At 45.1% G+C, this 18539-nt stretch overlaps 2 protein-coding genes and 1 long non-coding RNA gene across 6 annotated transcripts in view; 1 reads left to right on the forward strand and 2 right to left on the reverse strand.

Moving 5' to 3' along the window:
* MTHFD2L (methylenetetrahydrofolate dehydrogenase (NADP+ dependent) 2 like) overlaps positions 1–7380 on the reverse strand; it is a 28527-nt gene extending 21147 nt beyond the window's left edge. For 3 of the 4 annotated variants that reach the window (XM_026798393.2, XM_026798395.2, XM_005495877.4), the window contains exons 1-3: positions 6248–6390; positions 3781–3965; positions 3358–3480 (exon numbers count right to left, since the gene is read on the reverse strand). In XM_026798393.2, coding sequence (XP_026654194.2) covers positions 3358–3480; positions 3781–3965; positions 6248–6390 — 451 coding nt within the window. Of the gene's footprint in view, positions 1–3357; positions 3481–3780; positions 3966–6247; positions 6391–7151 lie in introns of those variants that run through there. The other variant, XM_026798394.2, reaches the window with a different exon arrangement.
* The window catches only part of LOC141729200 (uncharacterized), a 50520-nt gene continuing 38433 nt past the window's right edge, over positions 6453–18539 (forward strand). Inside the window, exons 1-3 of the long non-coding RNA XR_012580542.1 lie at positions 6453–6617; positions 7994–16670; positions 17212–17313. This is a non-coding gene — a long non-coding RNA (uncharacterized LOC141729200). The remainder of the gene's footprint in view (positions 6618–7993; positions 16671–17211; positions 17314–18539) is intronic.
* LOC102062621 (alveolar macrophage chemotactic factor-like) lies at positions 12942–13639 on the reverse strand. Its single transcript, XM_026798390.2, has 3 exons — positions 13498–13639; positions 13232–13358; positions 12942–13155 (listed from the first exon to the last, which is right to left on the reverse strand). The coding sequence occupies exons 1-3, from the start codon at positions 13550–13552 to the stop codon at positions 12963–12965; spliced, it is 375 nt and encodes a 124-aa protein (XP_026654191.2). The 5' UTR covers positions 13553–13639; the 3' UTR covers positions 12942–12962.

An 18539-nucleotide genomic window follows, 5' to 3' on the forward strand; every position in this document is an offset into this window, starting at 1 on the left:
CCCTCTATGAGTTAATGACCTATTTGTTACTGAACCTCCTGGGAATTTGGTTGTTCCTCCCCAGCAAGAGTGAACCAAAGTACTTTCCCCTAAACCTGACAAGTAGGCTGAGGGTTTATCATTTCCATCTCAGAGCAATTGCTTTTTGCATCCCTTACATGACCCACAACCTGAACAGGATCCTGCAACTGTGTGGCAAAATGTCCCAGTGTCCAAGTCAGACAGCAGTACAGGAGGATTAAAAAAACCAAATAAAGGAAAATAAGCATCAACAAGGAAATTCAGATGTTGCCAGTAAAATATTTTAAAGACATAAACAGGATGTTTTAATTTAGTAGGTTTTTGTGGTTTTCCATTAAAAGGAGGTAGATAATTAAAAGATAAGCATGCTGTAGAACTTAAACCATGCTAATCTCCTGTTAAAAGATTTCCAATTAGAAAACCCCTAGAGTTAAACCAGGCTGCTAAGATTTACAGTTTAATTCTCCACTTTATGATGAGAGCAAGTTTGCTTTTGAATCCTAATGAGAAAAGACTGCGGAAATTAAGATATTAAGTACATTGATGAAAGAGTCTCTCAGAACTGAAACTTGCCTCACAGAGACTGAAAGCAACCATAACCCTGTTTTCATGTCAACTTGGGAATTAAAAAGGAAAACAAAACCAAGGAAGAAATTTGGAGTAACCTATTAAATGGCTTTTGCAAAAGAACTTGTTACCCCTTAGGCAAGTCAGTTGTTCTTCCAACACAAACTTGGCAGCCATGCTTTTCCTTGTGCCTAGGATGTGCAGAACACTGCTCTGAAAAACACCTCCTCCACACTGTCTGTCTGTAGCTTCCCAAAACCTGACAGATAATGGACACAATTATATTAAAGGGAAAAAAAAATCATGCTTTACATGGATATTTTCAACACTCAAAATTGATTTGCAGAATTCCAGAGCAGGATTTACAGTACTGGGAGGAAACGCTGCTGCACAGCTGGGGACAAGAGAGCTGTGAGCCAGAGAAGCAGCTCCCACATGCCTTCTTAATTTCCAGAGGAATAAAATAATTTCTTAATTATCTTACTGTCAGTCTCATAAAACATGAGCTGATACCCATACAAATTCCCTTGCTGTCATTACAAGCCACTCCCCTGGCCAAGTTACTCCCTGCACTCCTCCTCTCCCTTTTTGGCTGAACTTGCAGGACTACACTGGGCATCACTGGCCAAGCATTTGCCCACAGAGAAATTCCTTATTTACACAACAACTGCCTCTGGTGCTAAGACATGGAAAATAAAGGCTGGTTTTCAAAAAGGAAGAGTATTGAAAATAATAACATAGCACAAAAGGCATTTGAAAAAAATACTGCATGGATTTTCATCTTCTGTCCCAAATATATTAATATTTTGTGGCCCTCTCCCAGGCAACTCAAACCAATAAAAAAGGAAAATTTCTAGAAAACTGTCACAAGAAAGGCACTCAAAAGTGCACAGAAAATAATTTCTCCTGAGGCAAAGATCACAATCCTCAAAGTTAAGTTGCCCCAGCTTACAATAGTGCAACAGAACAAAGCTATTTCTGATTCCCTTTTTAACCCAAAGTTGATCAAAAGCCACACCTTATGTAGTTTACTGCAAAAAAGTCCCAAACCCCACACCACAACCTCAGTTCTGGAATAAGCAGCCTCCACTGACAGTTTTCACAACTTCTCCTTCCATTTGTCTCCTTCCATTACATCTTAGTCACTATAAAGATAAAATTTGGAAAAAGAGCTAACTTAGCTTTTAACCCTTTAGTTTAATAAGTTCCTTCGAGGAGAAAAAAAAAAACTACTTAACGCAGCAAGAGCTTACTGAATATTTCCAGTTCATGACAAATTGCACATTTTACTTTACTATACAAACACTGCAATATTGACAAAGTTCTGCTATGGATTAAATTGTTCTTAAGCTTTTCCTACCACAAGCAACAGCTATGCCTGTCTGCTAGGTTGGAGGGAGGCTAATTAGTCTTCATGTAGTCATTGTGTCACTTCTTGGGAGGAATCTCCAAACAATTTTAGGACTAATCCTTACTTAAGGACTTGAGCACTTCAGCACAGAAGCATCAAACAGTTCAACTGACACAGCTAGAATTATCATCATGCTTTTTTTCTTTCCTCATGTTGACCAGGTTTAAAAGAAGTTCTGAAGACCAGACTAAAAGAAGTTCTGAACTGTGCACTGATGAAAGCAGACTTTAGCAACCTGATATTCTCGTCATAAATGCATTTCTGTGAGTGGTACCTAACCATTCCCCTGAGTACCCTCACCAGCAAGACACATGAGACATCTCATTTTTAGGGAACACTGGGAGTCCAGTGTACAAGCCTGCTTCCTTTGCTACAGGTGTCAGACAGGATGATTCCCATCCCCAAGCTGCTGGTGCTTCATCTTCTCCAGTTCTCATGGCTGCAATTAAACTCTGTTAATTACATCACCTGCTGCTGCGAATCCCTGTCACTGGGAGAGATGCTCCTCCAAAGGAAAATGCCCACATTCCATCAGCTCCTACCTTGAAGGCCAGGACGTGGCTCCTGACTGGTGTTATTCTCCCACCTTGTGGTGAACTTATTTCACTACATGGCCCATTTTGGGCAGCTTTCATGTACTGCCAAGTGCAAACCCTCCTCACCATGAGCACTGCTGCTTATTACAAATACAATCAAAGCATTTTTTCCTTCATAACACTCAGTTTGGCTGTTTTATAGATAAAAAACATTTTCAGTTTAGTTCTTTATTTCTCTGCAAGTTTTATCCCTGAAAAAATACCACCTGGCCAACTACTCCCCAGTGATGTTTCAGTGAGATTTTATTAGAAATTAAGAGAAGGCAAATAAAACCCCAAAAATTTAGTCAAGGCTTTTTAGCACAATGCTCACCTGGAACATTAGGACCAACAATGAAAACAAATGTTGAATGTTTAGGGCAAAACCTGGAATCACTATGAGAAAGACTAGAGCATCACCTGCTACATATCATAATGCTGCATGATATAGAGAATGAAAGCATAAAATTCAAGGCAAACCAGTGCAACAACTACAAAAAAATAAAGAAGATTAAACCAGATAAATTAAGTGAAATGCCTTGAAACACCACTGTGACAGATCACTAAAAAAGGCAAGTCTTACATATGAAATTATTTTCTTTAAAATGAACTGCATATTCAACAAAAAACACCTCACCCAACACCTCACCTCACCTTCCTTATGCAGATCCTCTTTCAAGACTTTCTTATGGCCCTAAGGTACACTTGCAACCCAAAACTATTTAACTCTTTCCTCTTATATGGACCATGTAATATGAGAAGTGGGACAAAGATGCCACACACCTGGGAGAGGCAGCTGAACTAATAAGCCACTAACTCTGGAATCCTTGTTGAGTTTTGCTGTCATATCCAAGAGCTCTTCCTGTGAAATGTCTTTAGGCCTCAGTATGATCTCACTAGAAATGCCTGATAAAAACAAAAGACAGAGGACATGTCAGAATAAGAACACAGAGTGATCAGCTTAGTCATTTAGTCCAAAAATCATTCTGATTATTAAGAACTGTTTCCAAACACAAAATGAAACTTGCAGCACCCATTCAAATCACATTAAAACTACTTTCTCCATACATCCATGCAATTCCTTAGGTGCATCAGAGCACATGTAGAAGAAACTGGTGCAAAATTAAATTAAGACACTAAGGGGATTCCTCCTGCTTTGTTTTTTTTCTCTTTAAAGCTTACTAAAGGAAGACTCATATGACATACCCACAGCTGCAGCTGCCTTTATCTTGTTCCTGACATAGATGTGACTGGCTGGATTGTCTCCTACCAATATGACAGTGAGGTGAGGCCTCTGGTTGCCAGCAGATATCCACGATTCCACATCCCTTCGAACTTCTTTCAAAACCTGGTGTGCAAGCCTTGTCCCTGAGATAACAGCTGCTTCATCACTACAAAGATAAAAAGGTACACAGTACTTAGGGCTAAAATTGCATCAGGATGAAGGCACCTTCAAGTATGTACTCTACTATTTTCAACACTCCCAAATGTTTTGATTCATGTAGTGGTACTTCAATTATTACTTCAAAAACCCTAAAACACTACAAACCTACACAGGAGAAGAAGTGCTTTCCCACTTGTCACAGTTGAGATGGCCACAATACACTAAGTATCACCATACAGTTTCAGAAGGCTTTCAGCACTCATCCATATACAGTGACACCATGGCTCTTCAGATGACTCCGTGCCCTTACCCGCACAGAGTAACAGCACACAACTCCAGAAAGCTGCAAGCCTCTGCTCTTTCTTGTTCAGCCTTTTACACCCTCATGTTTATGCACTGCACCTGTATGCCCTCTGCTCCCTGTGGTGATTGGTCAGTGCCCCTGGGCACTCCATGGCTGTTCCCTTCAACAAGGTTCACCTGCTGCTCACAGCTGGAGCCCACTGGGGATGAGGCTCAGCAGCCCCACTCCCAATTCCACAAACTGGGTGCCCACATCCACTCTCTTACCTGAAGAGTGTGGATGTGCCATCAGTGCACTTGGAAGAGAAGCTCACCAGCCACAACTCATTTCCCAACACACACAGCCAGCCATGTAAATGTACATGAACTCCTGCATTTTGGAATAAAATATGAGGATGGTCTTACTCCCTTAAGTTTTACTTTACCCATTTCCCTCCTCAAATTTCCCTAAAAATTGATTTGATGTAGCATTATTTACACTATTTTCTGTCCAAGCCTCAAAGATGTAGTTCTCATATTTCATAGCTGATGGGAAAGGAGTCAGTACATAGCACTTCTCACATCTGTAAAATATAAAAATAGCAAATACTGAAATATGTTGATGCTTCTTAGGTTTAGAACCTAGATAAGTCCTTTGATAGCTATATCACACAAGAACTGCATGAATAAATTAAATCACTGCCTGTACAGAAAGCTTACACTGCAGCAGGCTATTCAAGACATTGAAGCTAAGTCATGAATAATTTATTATTGTAAATTTTACACACATTAAAACACTGACCAGGTGTTGGCAAATGACAGGTTTAATGATAGATTTGTGACAGATTTCATGACCAAGTTAAAATGACAGACTTAATATGTGTCACTGCACCATCCTGTCCCACTGTCATCCCACCCACCCAGGGATGCTCTTACTCTAAACCCACCATGGATTTACCACAGACAATTCTTCTTGTTTATGAACCCGGTGACTTGCAGGCCATGACACAAACTAAGATCTGCACTGCTATTTTAGATCAATTTGTACTCTAAAAGCCCGAGATCACATCTAGCATCACAACAGGAATGTCCCACACCCCATAAAAACCTCTGGAAAATAATTAGTGCAGGGACATCTGCGTTTTGCAGAACTGGAAAAAACAGTTACTAGCAGCGTAGCACAGAGGTAGAATATGCACTGGTCCAGAAATACAGCTGTTTCTCCCAAAACTGACAGAATCAATACCAATACACAGAACATCCAAGGGGTCAGATGCTTATCTCAATGGCTGTTCAGCTCGCTGATCTATTCATTCTTGAAATCACAAAGACAGTGCTCTCAGCATTGGCACTTGTGATGTGCTGAACTTCTTTAGTCAGCTTTCAGGCAGGTCTTAACACAATTACATGTAAATGAAAAGGTTCATAAGCAGGAGCTCAAACAGACCCTCCCATGCAGACCCAGGCAAGAGCTCAGAGCTGCAGTGCTGCAAAACCAACACCAGAATCCATTTGCAGACAGCACAATAAATTAAATGCAGGGGGTGATTACTGCCAGGACACTGATCCCCAGCGCTAGAAAGCCCTGTTTGCCACCAAATGATAAATATACACGGCAATTCTGTATAAATCTTTAAGGTATCAGGAGCAAGCAAACTCGCAGACCTCCCTCAGGCAGGGGGCAGGAAGGTCACATTGCGAGGGGTTTCTTCAATTTCAAGGGCACCTCTTAAATCCCCAATGGATCACCAAGGCCAGGGCCACGGCCCGCTCGCCCCCCGCTCTCCCGCTGCTTCTTCCCCGTTTCCCCGGAAGAACCGCGGAACTCAGCGGGGATCGGAGGGCATCCATCCCGAAGGGCGATCGCGGGAGGCCCGAGCCCGCTGATCCCTCAGGCGTTTCCCGCCCTTTGGACCCGCCGCGCCATGAGGGGTACGAGGATGAGGAAGATGAGAAGGAGGGAGGAAGGAGAATGACGAGGAAAAAGACCCGATCGGCGCAAGGTACCTGGCGGCGCTGCGGGGGAAGCTGCTGGCGCTGCGAGCGAGGGTTCGCCACCGCCTCAGGGGCGCCCAGCCCGGGCGCAGCAGCGCGGCAGAGGAGGAGGAGGCGGAGGAGAGGGACAAGGCTGTGGCGGCCGCCGCCGCCATTTCGGTCGGTCCCCACCGACGGAAGCGGCGCCGCAACCAAGCGACGGCAGGCGGGGCCACCGCCGGCACCGGGACCGCGGCCAGAGCGGGCGGAGCTGGGGACGGCTGGAGCTGAGGAATCTGCGTGACAGGGATTTGGAGCCTCAGGGTACAGCAGGAGCCGCGCAAAAGATGACTTGGCTGCAGCCTTTGGCTCCCGTGAGCTGCTGTTCCCGTCGCAATTTGGGGTGGGTAGACACAGAGCTCCACGGACAAGCATCGCTGCTGCCCCTCATAGTTATTCCCCGCACCCCCGTGTTTTCTGAGGGGAAAACTCAGGGAATCGCTTGCAGCTTGCATATTGGTGACTTCTGTCATGTTCAATGGCAGATTTTATAGTAAAAAAATCGCCTGTGCAGAGCGGAAGGAGTAAACAAACCAAGATCTGAAATAGCATTTAAAAAGCATGCCAAAATAACAGCACTCTCACCAGCCTACTGACAGCGGGAAAATTCCTTTATAAAGCTGGGAAAAGCTTTGGATGTGTCAACTTAGTGAGGCTTCATGCTCTGCTATGGTCCTGGCAACGATTCTGACAAGTTAAATGTTTCCAAAAGCAATGTGGCTCAGGTGCTTCCACAGACAATGTCCATGCTGAGTTTTAATGGCTTGCCCTTTCTAAAATATTATTCTTATCACATTATATCCTGGATAAAAACACGCCATTGACCGCCCACCCCTCAGCTCCGCCCGTCCCTCAGCATCTCCCGTCCACCGCTCACCGGCTTCGGCTGCTTGTCCCGGCCTTTCCCCTCGTCCCGCGCTTGCGACCCCGCTTCCACCTGTGGGGTGGGGCCGACATGGCTGCGGCCTCCTCAGGGCTCCTCATCCTGCTCCACGCTCCGCTGCTCCCGGCCTGGGCGCCGCTGAGGGGCTGGCCAACCTTCCTTCGCCTTCCTCCCGGAGCCCCGGGCCGGCTGCAGCGCCAGCAGCGCCCCTCGCAGCGCCGCCAGCTACGCGGCCCCCACCGGGGAGGTTTCCTCCTCGCTCCTTCCTCCTCACCCTCCTCACCCTCCTCGTCCCCCTCACGCTGAGGCGGCAAGTGCGCGGCGGGCGAAAAGGGCGGGAAACGCCTGAGGGGACGCCGAGGAGCATTTGATCAGTGTTTGGGTGAGGGACCGAACGCGGCACAAATGTCCTGGTTTTACTTTCAGAAGACGCGAAAGTTCAGCCAGGGAAAAGTAGAGACTTTCAAATTTCAGGCACAAACTTTGTGCTGTTAAAAAAACCCCTAAACCAAAATCGAAAAAACCAATCAGATTAGAGTCGGGAACTCTGCAGCTGTGGGACATTAATGCTACAGCGTGTCTAATTCCCACGAAGAATATGGTAACATTGCGAAGGTATAGAAGGGAATACCAACAATATGTGCATAACTCTTTGGAGTTTATGCAACTTTCAAGAGGCTTTGGAAAAATACACACACTTTCAATAAGGAAAATGCCACAATCTTAGAGAGGCTTATATAGGTGACATCAGCAATGCAACACGTTTGCTGAACTTTTAATATAAAAAGCACATTGAAAATTGTGACCTGACATAAATTTTCTGGGGCTTTTTTTAGTTATGTGACTGACGTGGAGAGAAGTTAGTTTCTGGGATTGTCTACAAATGAGTATTATCCCAAATCTTTAAGTCATCTGGTGAGTGATCTATCAGAACAAAAGTCAGCTGAAGAATGGTTTGGCAAGTGACAAGAGGACAGACATAACAGGTATGGGGATTGCTGGGAACTTCCGTGTGGGTTTGATTTGTTTTAAATTCACAAAGACATCTTTTGTTGACTTCAGTAGCAGTGCTAATTTCATCTGCATACCCAAGTAAAAGAAACATAAAGTGCTGGGCTTGTTTTGATGATTTGTTATCAGAGAAAAAGAACTTTAATGTGTGATTTTCTTCCCCCTCCCCCCCTTTAATAGAATAAGCTTTAAGGTGAGATCCTCAGGAAGATCCCCTTACCACACAGAATTTGTAATGCGTGCTTAGACTACACACTAGAAGTCTTGGCAACATCTGTAATTCTTAATCATTCTTATAGAATTACCCAAAAGACAAGTTAAACCGAGTTAAAATATGTCAATCAAGCTTAAGAGAAGCTTAAAATCCCTGTTCTCTTGCCTAATGATGGAAACCAGTGAAAAAGTCAAAATAGCACACACTTCTGCAAATATCTGACAGAATTTGGAGACTGTCACTATATAAAAAGAATTGTTACTACTTCTAGTAGGAATAGTTATTACTGTCTATCACTTATTTTGTAATATGGAAACTGCTATTTCAGATAAATCAGATTGTTTCTACTCGAAAACATGCATGAAAAATAGGTCTAAATGATCCAGTAATATTTGTGAATGGCATTATAAATGTTTATCGCTGGTTTTTTCTGTTATTACTTTCTAAAAGTATTGCTTTTCTAATGCTATTTTCATTGTTATTACTTTGTAAAAGCAGCACCAGAACCTTTGTGCCGCGTTCGGTCCCTCACCCAAACACTGATCAAATGCTCCTCGGCGTCCCCTCAGGCGTTTCCCGCCCTTTTCGCCCGCCGCGCGCTTGCCGCCTCAGCGTGAGGGGGACGAGGAGGGTGAGGAGGGTGAGGAGGAAGGAGCGAGGAGGAAACCTCCCCGGTGGGGGCCGCGTGGCTGGCGGCGCTGCGAGGGGCGCTGCTGGCGCTGCAGCCGGCGCGGGGCGCCGAGAGGAAGGCGAAGGAAGGTTCGCCAGCCCCTCAGCGGCCCCTAGGCCGGGAGCAGCAGCGTGGAGCAGAGGGAGAAGAGCCCTGAGGAGGCCGCAGCCATGTCGGCCCCACCCCACAGGTGGAAGCCACGTCGCTTAGGGACAGACCGAGAGATCCAGGTGGCGGCTGAGGGACGGGCGGGGCTGAGGGCGGGAGAAGCTCATCCTTAAGGTAAATCTCCGCAGCCCGTAGGGGAGCTTTGAGAAAACCTGTCTGCTATTTCTTTTTCGTGACAAGCCGTTTCTGCAGAGGGCAGAAGAATCTGCTTTTTATTTCTGTTGAAACCCTTGAAGTGTAGCGCCTTCATTTGAAATGTGTTCAGCCGCTTTAATCAAATAGTAGTGGTGAAAACCCCCAAGCTCTATAATAATTGTTGCTGTCTTGGAGGGTGATAGCTTCTGAATGTGCTCTTTTTGTGTGGAAGAGAATAGTGAGCTCAGGTCCACGGAACAAGGTGTTTGGCTGGGTTTTTGCAGAAGTGTTCCTCTATTTTTGATGTTAAATGGAATATATTTTTCAAGGACTTTTCCTGCCTTCCTAGAGAGGTCTTTACAAATGACTGACATGTTATTCAGATTGTGACAATCATAATTTTTGATTGTCATAATTTTACCCTTGTGAGTAAGCATGTTTATTTTCACCAAGAAAGCATTTGGCTCCATGGTCTGCAGCTATTGAAAACTAAGCAATTTCCTAGTCATTGCTTCCAATATTTTAAAAGTGTTTTCAGTTCATCAAGCTCATTACCAGTTAGCACAAAATATGCTATTTACTCAAAGCTGGAATTTTACATGAAAACCAAACACTCTTTTCAATTCCAGGGTGAAAAACACACAAACAGCCAAAAAACCCAAACCAGCCAACGAAAACAAAAACCCAAACAATTTCAAGTGTAAACCATAGTTTTAAGTTGCAATGATAGGCTTACTGTGACTTTGTACATTTGACTTATCTACAGGCACTTATGTGAATCCCTTAGAGTGCTGTGAAGATTAACTTTATTCATGCTTAATATATCGACAATTTCAAAGAACGGATGATAACACTTCTTGGACCTCATGAGGACTTTAAAAACCTGGGAAGCTTTTGATGTGTCCTGTTTTACCAGCATTTTTTCTTGGGCAATGTACTTTCCTGCTGTAAACTGGGTGGGAGGCAAAAATCCAGAGTTGCACAAGATACTTCCATTGCTGTTTTAGTCGATTAACTTGCATCTGAAGAAAAACATATGACATAGAGCACAAGGGAAGAACTATAGAAGTTTTTACTGAGCCATGGCTTCCAAAAAGAGCATATAAAATAGGCATCTATTGCTGCTGGTAAATTATACTTTTCAGTTTTTGAAAGAATCTGGTTATTGTTAGTGTTTTAGTCACGGTCTTTGGTGTGTACTGGGCAGGGAAAGTGAAAAATCTGCCCTGGGATTTTGCAAATGTCTGCTGCTCTGGTAAAGTGAAGCTGTGTGTAGCTCTGTCTGGGCTGTTCCTGAGACAGACATGGTGTAACAGGGCAATGTGGTCATTTCAGACAGACACCATTCCCAGGGGGAAAGCCATCATGTGTGCAGGCACACTGGAGTTTGCTGAGAGGTGGCCAGGGCAGGCAGGTCTTTCTCAAGGTTCTGAAGAGGGAGCAACAGTCTCAGGTCACCTTTAAATGGCAGGGGGAAAAAATTCACCTTTTTATTTTTGCAAGGAAAAAAATGTGCAAGGAAATTCACAAGGAAACAGAAGAACATTTCATGCTCTCTACTCATGGGTGTGTAAAGGAGACAGATTTCCATATTACCTTCATTTGTCTGTCCCGTGTTCTGGGGATGAGCCAGCTTTCCTCAGGTGTCACAGGAGAACACTCATGACTGCCCCGTGCCAGCAAGGCCACGATGTGGGTGCGCTTTCAGATAAGGTTTTGTCGGATTTCATGTGGATTTCATGTGAATTTCATGTGGATTTCATTTCATTTCAGTAGATTTGTCACTAAACAAGTACCATGTACCTAGTGACAGAAGAGATTGTTTGTCCTGGAAATGTGCACTGAGGAATCCAGACAAGGGGATTCTTGGCTTTCAGAAGTGCCAGAGATCCTTGTTACAGCTGGGACCCGAACCATTTCTCTTCTGGAAACAAATTTACTGTTGCAAACTTTTACTGTTTCCTACCATAGCAAACACTGTTAACTCCTTCCCACCCAGCAAAATGCGTTTAACTTTAAACACAGCCCGCTTCAAGGTGGGCTGGAGAACAGCAAGAATGGAAATTCCTGCAGGTTGCAGGGGTGGGCCTGGGTTCCATTCATCCATTCTGGGGTTAATCTCTCTTCATACCAGCAGCTCAGGTCAGCTTCACATCAGAGGGTTCGAGTAATGTGCCTCTGAGTATAGAAACACGTTTGCTTGGCACAAAGTGCCCCTGACCCTTCAGAGAGAGCTGCTCTGCAGGTGTGTCCAGGAATCCCAGGGTACACAGAGGTCGCTGCTTCCCTGCATCCCACTGGCCCAACTGACACAGGTACACAGCTCCAGCTAACATGGAATTCACAAAAACCTGGGATGTTTTTCAACAGGAAAACATTTTTATTGCATTATATATTTCATTACATTATCATGAGAAATCCACCTCTTTACATACAATTTTTCAAAGCAGAATAATGAATATTAGTTATTCTTTATGAGTCATGACACTATGTCATACGAGTAGACATAAAATGTCTAAGTCTCTCCAGAACATTTACTGTTCCTTTAGATCTTGTGCATAAATACCAAATATTGTAATGTAAACTCATTTAAAAACAAACCAGCTAACCAACCTCAACATTATCTGGTTAAAACCCAAATCAGTCATGGCACAAACCCCCACAATTTCATAGAAATTATTAAATCCTTCTAAGTATTGAATAGGAGAAAAAGACTTCAGGGGCAAAATTTGTGATTTCATTAGATAGCACATTGTGCAAAAAGGTCCAAGGCAATCTGTATTAGAGGCTGGAGAGTTGGAGTAGGAAAAAGAGATTCAGCAAAACATTCTTGCCTGAACCAGGTTTTATTCCCAAGTAATCCTGGACAGGCACTGCAATGTTAAATGCCAGCCAGCACTCTTGTTATTCCTGATGCAAGGATATCGGCACAATCCATTCAAACCTCTCCTGTCACACTCTCTGCAGACGTTTACAAAATCATCTTCATGATGCATTCATCTTCTTTTCAGATATTAATATTTTATAGGAACTTATTGGCAAACAGAATTTGGCAAGAAGGAGTTTGCACAAAGGTGGAGCAAGTTCTGAGAAGGCTGCTGAGAGGTGTCCAGCAAAGCTTCCACTGTCTTATCAAATGGATTCAATCATTTTGTCTCAGTCAATAAAACCATACAGAGGATTAGGCAATAACAACTATGAGGAGAGGGAATGAAACATAGAACATCAGATCTACAAATCCATCAAAACTAGAGAGCTGAGCTATTGTGTCCTCACAGCATCTGTTTCCTGGGATCTTGTGGCAAACAGGTAACTTCATTCCGAGGAGTTCCTTTCCTCATGCACATCTTGTTGGCTGAGCTGCAATAGGTAGAATTCAAATTGTAAAGCCCACCAGGAAGTTTTTCCATTAAGTTTTTTTTTTTGCATACACCAGATAATAAATCACATAGGATGTGTGGAAAAGATGCCTGATGGTGATGATGGAATGTACTGTGGCTAGATTTGCAACTAATCAGGCATTTGTTGTGGATACTCTCCCTGACAGCCTGCTGGGTTGTCTCTTCCCCAGCACAGAAGCCACTTTCTGGACACATTTTTGGAGTAACTAACCAGATTTCCTTACAGGAATCAATAACAGAATGTGGCTCGTTATTCTTGGGTTTAAGAAGGTAAGTTTGGTCCCAAGCTCTGGTGACAGCTGGCCCGGCACGTACCTACGGAGGATCCTGGTGACCAGGAGCTTGACCCAGGGAGCGACGGGGTCCAGACAGATGGTCAGTCCCTTCTTCGTCGTGGCTCTGCGGGCGAGACAGGGAGGGGGTGAGGCTGGGGCCGGGGTCGGGGTTGGGGCCGGGGCCGGGGCCGGGCACTTACATGACCTCGGGCACGGCGCAGTGCGGCCCCTCGGCGAGGAACTCCAGGCGGGCCAGGCGCCGCGGCGGGATCACCTCGGACACGGTCCGCACGCAGCGGCAGCGCAGCTCCCCGGCCAGCGGCGCACCTGGCAGGCGAGAGGAGCCTTCTGAGCCTCGGCTCTGGGGTCCCCGAAACCCCCCGGCCCCCGGACGGGCCCGGCCCCCCGCGCACCCCTGCCGAGGCCCGGCCGCGGACGGATGGGTAACCGCGGCTCGGTCGCTTACCCTGGCACAGAGCGGCGGCGGCCAGGAGGAGGAGGAGAGAGAGGTACGGGTTCATGGCTGGTGCTGGCGGCGGAGAGGGTGCAGGAGCCGGCGAGGCGGCCCCCTTTCCCTCCCGTGCTTTTATTCCCGGCCGGGAGCTGCCGGGGGATTTCCCGGAGTGTAGCCAGGGGGCAGTGCCCCGTTGGCCCCTTTCCACCGGTGGGTGTATGCAGCTAAAGGAGCAGGGCGGAGAGAGAAGAGCGGCCGTTCCCGACACAGCGGCTGCTTTAGGTCCGGGAGCGAGGGAAGTGTGGCACTGCACCGTCCCGAGAACCGCCCAGCGTCTGCTGGGACCCCATTCTCCGAAAGGAGCGGCGGCTTTTTGTGGGGGCTCTCCGTTAGCGTGCAGGGTGCAGGGTGCTGCGCCAAAGGGGAATTTGGGTTCTGGAGGCTGCCTTGCTGCCGAGCCATGTGCAACCACCCACTCTTACTCAGTGGGCATTGTTCTCCTGAGCACCCCTTCATTCACCTAGTTTTTGAAAACCCTTTTTTCCTCGGATTTCCATATGTACACTCTACTACTGACAGCCTTCTGTTCCACTCCTTCACATACAGAGGTCACTCTCTGTCTTCATTTCTGTCAAGGCATTTTGCTGAGTTCAGTTATAAAGAAGCAAAATGATAGTTTCCTATGAGCTTTTAATGAAAACGAGATACAGGTTTTCTTCATTTCATTTACACACAGGTTTAGATCACTTAGATTACTTTCTTTTGTAATAAGTTTTAGTACGAAATAGAATATTGCACTTTATTTGTCTTGGTTTTGGGGTGTTTTTTTTTTTAGCAAATCTGTTTTCTTGCACAGACTTTTGTGAGCATGAGTGAGGTTCAGCAAATCAATTTGTTCCAGGATCAGGCAGCCGTGTGTCTTGCCCCATTTGCCTGAATGCCTTAGATTAGATGAACTGTCTGAGAACAAAACCAAGTCAGGACCCAAACCAGATAAGATACAGTGTATAAAGCAGTCCTGAAAAGGGATTAAGGAGATAGCAAGCTGATGGGACACAAAGACACTCATTCCTGGGCTCCATCATCTACAGCTCAGCTGTTTCATACAGCTACTGGCTTAGTCCCTCAGGAGATCCGCCCTGCAGGAAGATTTTATGTCACAAGCAAATGGTGATTGACCCATGTTGTCAGGAAATATCTGATGACTAGTTTGGACCCCTATCCAGATGCAGTTTGGGAACGACATCCTTGGGAGCTTCTGGCTGTTAGCTTGGTCTTAAAAGGAAGCTACATGGTCAGCTTAGGGGAAGCCACTAATTAGAAACCTTCACTGAGATCCCTTGAGATGATGGAGGTGGAATCACCATTCCCTCCAGGTTATAGCCACACAAGCCTTGGGCTGGGAGTTCCTCATATGGTTGTCCCAAGGAAGTGCCATGTTCTTTGCAGCAAGAAGGATTTGCTCAGCTGCAGCAAACTGAGGCAACAAGCAGGTAGGATGGTGCACAGTCTGCTCCGGGTCATTGCAGTTATCCTTGGCAGATCCAGCTCAGAGTGATGTGGGGAGCAGATCCCTCACTGTCACTCGTGCGCAGTCAGATTACACACTGCTCTTGGACAGTACGCATGAGTAAGGACAGCTTACGTGACGGCACTTGGCTTTATGCTTGCATGACTGCTAACAAGAACTGACCCATCAGCCTCATTCCACAGCGGTTACTGCTGAGGAAATTCCAGATGTCTCCTGGGGTCTGGAGCGTGAAGCTGTTTTTAGACACGGAGCAGCAATGTGTGAAACTCTGTGGCCAGCTCTCCCTGAGAGCAGCAGCCAGGTCATGGACATGCTGCGGTGCAGCAGATGGTACAGAGCCTGGTCCTCTGACTCAGGGCTTGCACAAACAGGCCTGGAACAAGGGAAATGGGTGTCTCTGGGGCTATTTCAACATGCAAGACCATCTGCCTGAGCAAGGCTTTGTACCTGCAGACTTCAGATTGCTTCTAGCTCCCTTCTGTGGGGAAATGTGAGTAAGGTCTCTTCAGTCTAGATGACAGCAGCAACAAGGCTGAGCTGCAGAGTAATTCTCTTCAATTGTAACTTTTGCCCTGTTTCCCTTCACCACCTTTGACAAAATGCCTTTAGCAAGTACAGAAAAGATAGGGAACAGACAGCATCACTTCAGAAAGCTGAGTTTTTCCCGGCCTGCTGCCCTCTTTCATTACAGATGTTTGCCATGCACTGAGTGCAGGTGGAACAAATAGAATCGTGAAATGGCTTGAATTGGAAAGAGACCTTGAAGGTACTTTTGGATTAAGTTTAAATTAGTTATTTTAAGTTGTGGTGTCAGTGTAGCTGGGACAGAGCTCACCACAAGGTTTGTATTTGCCTCACTGAAGTTCCCGTTCAACTCACCCAGCTCTTTAGCAGAAGCTGCTGTGTGAAGATACGCCAGGATTCTGTGATTCTGTGAAATCTCTCAGTGTCCTTAGCCTGGGTCTTGGGGTTACTGGGACACAAAAAGCACTCCCAGCTCAGGCAGGCCCTGAATAGGTACATAAAGACAATAAACCTTATGGCTCAATTGCCTTCACATTATCCAGTCCTTAATTCATTACATGCAGGAAATGATTTAGCTCCTTTGTTTCAGTCGTTGGCTGTGTGCCTTTCCACAGCAGGTATTTATTTGGCTTGGCACCTGTAGTGGGAGCCATTCACTGGCAGCAGGCCCAGGAGAGCTACAAGACAATTAAACAAGAGATGTCTCACTTCAACAAGTGAGGACTTCTCCTAAGTGCACAAGAATTACCTTGGAGGAGGTGTCCCAGATATAAGACTAAGGTCAACTTGGATCATGGCCTAGAAACCATTTAACATGGCCAATCTCTGAAGGAGCAGTCTTATTTCCTCCAAGGTTTTTATTAGGAATTATTTATGTTCTGATCTGTAAAATGTTGAGTCACTGCTACCTAGTACAGACTGAAGTCAGAGGGTATGGACTGCTGATATCCTCTCATCTTCATTATGTTACCTTTTTTACCTATAGCAGTATGTTTCACAGTATTCCTTGTCTGTATGAGGTGCTGCTCCCTAGCACCTATAACTCCTCCTGTGGATCCAGCTCTGTCATGAAGTACAAACATATTTGCTGGAGGGAGAAACCAAATTTCAAGCTACAGTTTTGTGCAAGGTAAGTTTTATATCTATCAGATGTTTTATTTCCTTCAATTTCCCTGTGTGTTTCTCAAGTTTTGAAATGTTTCCAGTCCATAGGCCCTTGAAAATAATACCAGAAGATGTAAGAGATAGAAGTGTCCTGGTGTTCACCTTGTGTCATGGAGAACCCCAGCTCCATTTTGCCAGCTGCACTGGGGCACACATCACATGTTTCTGTGTGCTCCTTTCTGTAATACCTTTTGAGATGTGAAAATTCACATTTTAAAAAATGATCTATAGCAAATGATGCTCAGTATCTTCCTGCCTGCCTTCCTGCATCTTCACCTGAATTTAACATTCAGGAGCCCTCAGGGGTTTTTTTCCCTTCACCAGAGTTAGAGGTTTTTCACCTGTGCCCACTGCTGGGAATCAGAGTGTGAACACACACACACACACACACACTGTTGATAGCTGAAAGGAATGTGTTTGTATTACTCAGGCATTACCTTGGCAAACAGAACCTGTTGGCTCTGCAATCCATGTGTTTGGCCATCATTTCTGTTTTTCTGTTTCAGGTGCCAGCTGACCTTTTCTGAGATCATTGATGGGACTGTGGAGGTTGGTTTCACTGTCACCTTACTAAGTGGGACTCCTGGACACACAACAATTCCCAAAAAGTGAGTGACTGGTGCTGGATTCACTGGTTCTGGTATTTTACACCTAACATATAAGGAGACAAGAGGGGCTTTATTTTGAGTTTGGGACCCAACTCTTTAAGCAATTTGATCTTACCTCTGCTGAGGGGGAAAAAATCTCCTGGCTTTTTAGTGGCAGGCATGATCCTGGACAAAGATTACAACTGTGTGACTCCTTCCACCCCCACAGAGTTGTTCAATTGATAAGCCTTTGAGGTCATCACAGCTTCTGAAAGGCAGAAAGAGCTCCTCTTGGCCTTACCAAGAGCAGAAAATGCTTTTCATCTTACAAATTGCCTGCAGGCTTTTGTCCTTGGATCTGTGTGAACTGCATAACAAAGATTTCAGTCAACTTAGAAATTATCTGTTTGGAAATAAATACAATAAAATTTGTTCCATCTGCAGAGAGTTGCAAGTAAAGAAAGTATGAGTCGCTTAAAAAATGAGCTATTCAACCCAAAAAGCCCCAATCCATGGTCCCAGAATCAACATTCCCCCCAACATGGCTTGAGGCAATTTCAGTTTTTGGACTCAGTGGAGCTGAGTAATTTTTGGGAGTGTGCTTTGAATAGTTGTGGTCTTTTGGTTAAAGTGATGGCATCACTTGGGAAAACAGTGACACGAGACATCTGACCACAAGAAAATGGGAACACTCTTTGGAATAATCACAAAATGTTTGAAGTCTTCTCTCATGACCCCCAGACTTCAGTCCTGTCTGTTACTTTCGTTGCTTGTGTTGCAATGAAGGAAAAATGAAGAAGTCATACTTGACTTACACCCTAGGTGACACTGAAGCTGCCATCTCAGGGAATGAATGCTTCCTTACAGCCCTTTGGGTGCCATGTGCAGGTTTAGTCTCCAGAGTACTTGGGCTCTGTAGTAAAATGAATTAGATTGTTCCTGACAACAAAAAATGGCTGCTATTTGTCGGAAGGAAGGAAAAATAATCCCAATGAATTTGCTTAATTGTTACTGAATTATCCAAAATGGCCTACAAAGCAGCAAGAGGGACATGCATCCTTTCAGCTTGTTATAGGGAGGTGTTTAGAGAAGGAGATGTTTGGAGGAAACACACAGGTAACATTCTTGGTAAATGTGATCACCACTGAGTTTGCTGTCAGTGGTTTTCTTCCCCATTATCTTGTCTTTCTTTCTTTTTGCCCTTCCTTTTTTAAAATTTCCAGATAGTGTGATTCCGAATTGCTTCA

This window comes from Zonotrichia albicollis, chromosome 5 (assembly GCF_047830755.1).
Source record: "Zonotrichia albicollis isolate bZonAlb1 chromosome 5, bZonAlb1.hap1, whole genome shotgun sequence".
Lineage (NCBI taxonomy): Eukaryota > Metazoa > Chordata > Aves > Passeriformes > Passerellidae > Zonotrichia > Zonotrichia albicollis.

Bases quoted from the DNA above. Each gene is read 5' to 3' on its own strand.
- LOC102062621 (XM_026798390.2), bottom strand. From the start codon at position 13,552: ATGAACCCGTACCTCTCTCTCCTCCTCCTCCTGGCCGCCGCCGCTCTG. The intron at 13,359-13,497 runs GTAAGCGACCGA...CTCGCCTGCCAG, and splicing joins CGCCGCCGCTCTGTGCCAGG to GTGCGCCGCTGGCCGGGGAG. The intron at 13,156-13,231 runs GTAAGTGCCCGG...TCTCGCCCGCAG, and splicing joins TGCGCCGTGCCCGAGGTCAT to AGCCACGACGAAGAAGGGAC.